The sequence below is a fragment of the Rosa rugosa genome, chromosome 3, assembly GCF_958449725.1.
Source record: "Rosa rugosa chromosome 3, drRosRugo1.1, whole genome shotgun sequence".
Taxonomy (NCBI): domain Eukaryota; kingdom Viridiplantae; phylum Streptophyta; class Magnoliopsida; order Rosales; family Rosaceae; genus Rosa; species Rosa rugosa.
The window spans coordinates 11575173-11579014 of NC_084822.1; the positions used below are offsets into that span (position 1 = coordinate 11575173).

At 39.1% G+C, this 3842-nt stretch overlaps 1 protein-coding gene across 1 annotated transcript; it reads left to right on the forward strand.

Moving 5' to 3' along the window:
• The first annotated feature begins 298 nt into the window (after positions 1-298).
• Positions 299-1962, forward strand: LOC133735529 (probable membrane-associated kinase regulator 3). The gene has a single exon (XM_062162934.1). It carries the CDS (start codon positions 455-457, stop codon positions 1673-1675), a length of 1221 nt encoding a protein of 406 aa, XP_062018918.1. The 5' UTR covers positions 299-454; the 3' UTR covers positions 1676-1962.
• Positions 1963-3842: the final 1880 nt, after the last annotated feature.

The window sequence follows — 3842 nt, forward strand, 5'->3', positions numbered from 1 at the left end:
ACAGTACAAAATGGGAAAATTTTCAAATATACGTCATAATATTAGTTTACAATAACGTAATTAGTTGTATAAATAAGTTGATTAAGGAATATACTAACATGCTACCAAATGGCAACAAAGAAAAAGAAAAAAGAAAAAGAAAACAGTGTACCAAACGAATGGTACAAGTACTGTAACAAACAAAGCAAAACCCGACCTCCACGGTGTAGAGTGTAGACTAAAGAAAATACAATAAATATCGTCACAGACAGCACGTAGAAATTCATATATAAAGACGGCGTCTATGACCATTCTTCATTTTTAGTCAAGCTTCTCCCACTAATCCTATCCTTCCTCCCTCTTTCCTCATTTCCCCTCTCAAATTTCTATATATCCCCAATCCCTCACTATTCCATAACCTTAATTTCTTAAGCCTCTCATCACCAAGACAAGCCTAGCTAGCTAGCTATTAGTTATGGAGATGAAAGTAGCACTTCCGGCACCTCCGGTGGACTTCAACTTCGACAGCGCCTGCTCCTCCCCTTACTTGACCGCCCCGTCGAGCCCCACCCGGTTCGGCAACTACTACTTCAGCGCACCCACCAGCCCCAACCGGTCTTCCTCCTTCTATCGCCAGTTCAATGACTTCGACTACAATCTTAGCTCTACTAGTACTAAATACTCTCCTTCCTCTATCCCTTTCAAGTGGGAAGAAAAGCCCGGGATTCCGAAATCCCGGGCTACAATCAACGGCGACGATCTTGAAGATTTTGAGTTCAATTTCAGTGGCCAACTGGAGAAAGCTTCTTTGCCCGCAGATGAGCTCTTTGACGGAGGGAAGATCAAGCCTCTGAAGCCTCCTCCTCGGCTACACGTCAGCACTAATAGAAAGCAGGATCCGGGATCCTCCTCCGGTATATCTCCACGGTCGCCATCGCCGAGATCATCGAGAGTACTATGCCAAGGGAAGAGAATGGTCCAAGACGTGTTGTCTCCGCGCCATCTTCACAGAAAGGTCGATTCCGATCCTTTCACGGCGGCCATGGAGGAGACTCGGAGAGATTGTTACAGAGATGAATATGACTACGCAGAAGAAGAGTTTCAGAGTCGACGTGGCAGGGAAAGAATGTCGAGAATGCCTTCGAGACACGTCAACGCTTCAATCCGAAAAGGAACCAGGTCTTTGTCTCCGTTGAGGATTCCGGACATCATGTTCGATGACGTTGCATCACCTGCTCCGACGGCGAGTACCTCTAACAGCTCAATCAAGCCAGCCACTCCTTCTTCTATTTCTTCGGCTTACTCTTCGATATTATCAGCGATTTCGTTCTCGAAAGTGAACAAGAAGTGGAAGCTGAAAGATTTCTTGTTGTTCCGGAGCGCATCGGAAGGTAGAGCCACGACGGGGAAGGATCCTCTAAGGAAGTATTCGCTTTTGTCGACAAAGAAAAGTATGTCGGAAGATGTGAAGAATTCGAGTTTCCGGTCGACGGACAGCGTTGGCTCGGTTAGCTCAAGGCGGAGAGGACCGGTTTCGCCGCACGAACTGCATTACACGGTGAACCGGGCGGTGACGGAGGAGATGAGGAGGAAGACCGTGTTGCCCTACAAACATGGGCTGTTGGGTTGCTTGGGGTTTAACCATGGGTTGCATGAAATTTCCAGGGGTGCTTTTGGGTCCTTGGCACGTAGCTGATGGGATTGCTTGATCGATCTCGGCCGTAAATAACTTTTTGTTCAGTTTTACTGTCGAATCTCTTTGATCGGATATAAATATATGCTTGAATTTTCAGTCATATACATATTGGTTTATTTATCTTGGATTTTTTTGAATGTTCGTCCATGGTGGTGTCTCAATCACTAGAATGGACTCGGATTTATGAGACATGTATCAGAGATTAATTACAAGCAACGACTTGTGTTTGGTTGGAGACATGTAGAACAAAAGGTGATAATTACGGATACCAACTGATATTTTAGACTTGTCTCATGACTCTCATCATATTTATCTGTTCTTTTAACCTTAACACTCATCTGCAATAACGTAGAGTAGTCTTTTACCAAACATATATAAAATACAGAAATGGCTCAATCACAAAAGATAAATGTATTTTAATTTCACTATTAGATGAGGTGCACTGATTTTAAGTTCTGCGACCACCCTACATTAGTCGTCTTTTAGTTTTATCTAGAATGGTACGTACACCATTTATATTGGTGAAGCTTTCCCTTAGGAATTTCTATTTCAAAAACAAATGTGCAAGTACTCTTATAGTTCATATTTATCTGTTCCAATTTGGTTGTATAAGAAACAAGTCAAGATCTAACTTTAGTACTTTTACCAATCTAGTAATAAGCTCAGAGCCATTTATCCTATTATCAGGCACTTCGAGTTACCAGTCCTTATCTCTTGAGGTAGATTACTCGTTATGATCAAGAAACCGTAGTTACTATGCTAACTTGAAAGAACTTTCAAGTCAAGCTAGCTAACCTAGCTTGAATACCACTAGATAAGCTTAGTCTAAATCAAGTAAAGTTTGAGCAAATTGATGCTTAACTTGATTAGACTATTTTACATCCCTAAAACTCAAACTTCCACTTTAACGATATGTAATCTAACATCTTTGAGCCATTTTATTATTATGACAACACCAATCATATAATTTAATAAAAACTTGTTTAAATAGACGGTAGAAAATAATAATTTGATGCATCCTTCACCTACATGCATGGTAACTTTGGCGAATGATAGCAGGCAGTGGCCAAATCTCTCAAAAACCTTATCAAATAAGAAATTCGCCGACTAAAATCTTGAAGGCCGGATATATGCAGCACACATATGGGACCAAGAAATAGACTTTTATGCCATAATCATTATAGCAGTGATGTTTTACACTGTAAAGTTGTCAAAAATGGGGATTGTTTGCCACCAATAATCAAGCGAAAGGTGAAGAATCATTTATAATATTCATTTAAATGGAAAATATTTGCGGCCATAAATTGCCCATCACACCACGAACACAAGCTGCAATGATGAAAATAGTGGGTTCTAGCTTATTCAAAATTATAGGTCCATTGCATGTGCTTTGTCTAAACAATGCAACAAAAGTAATTTGGCGCACAATTACAAATAGCAATGGTGTACTTAAAGTTTCAAACAATGAGAAAAATATAACATGAACATCATGACTAATCAACCACAATATTGTGCGAGAAATTTCAGTAATGAGAAACTTCCTTCATGTATGTCAATTTTGGGGGGAGACCCACATTACATCCTACAAATATGAATTATGGTGGAAAAGCGACGAGGCGAAAGATATGAACACTTGAAGCAATTATGGCAATTAGGCAAGATGCTTCATCACCATATACATTACACACTAATCTCCCTAAATACCAATTGAAAATAAGATGAAAAGATTGTCTCATTTATATATGAAGATGATGATTATGATGATGATAAGATGTTAATGAAGCACGAATGAATATATATATATATATATATATATATATATATATATATATATATATATATATAAATATATATATATATTTATATATATCAGATCCTATCCAGAGCGAGGTCTCGCTCTGAAATTAAAGTGCGAGGTTAGAGCTTAAGGTCACTTTTTGGTCTCATATCCACATCTCGACCGTTCCTTTTTTAGGTACTAATGTATAGATCATCTCTGCAAAATTTCAGCCAAATTGATGATCTTTAAGGTATCTAACTCGCTTAAACCAATGGACGAACTAAATCTGTCCAACCTGAACTGTACTAGCTTTAAGGCAGTTATCAATGCCTTAACCACCATCAATTTGGCTGAAATTTTGCAGAGATGATCTATACATTAGTATCT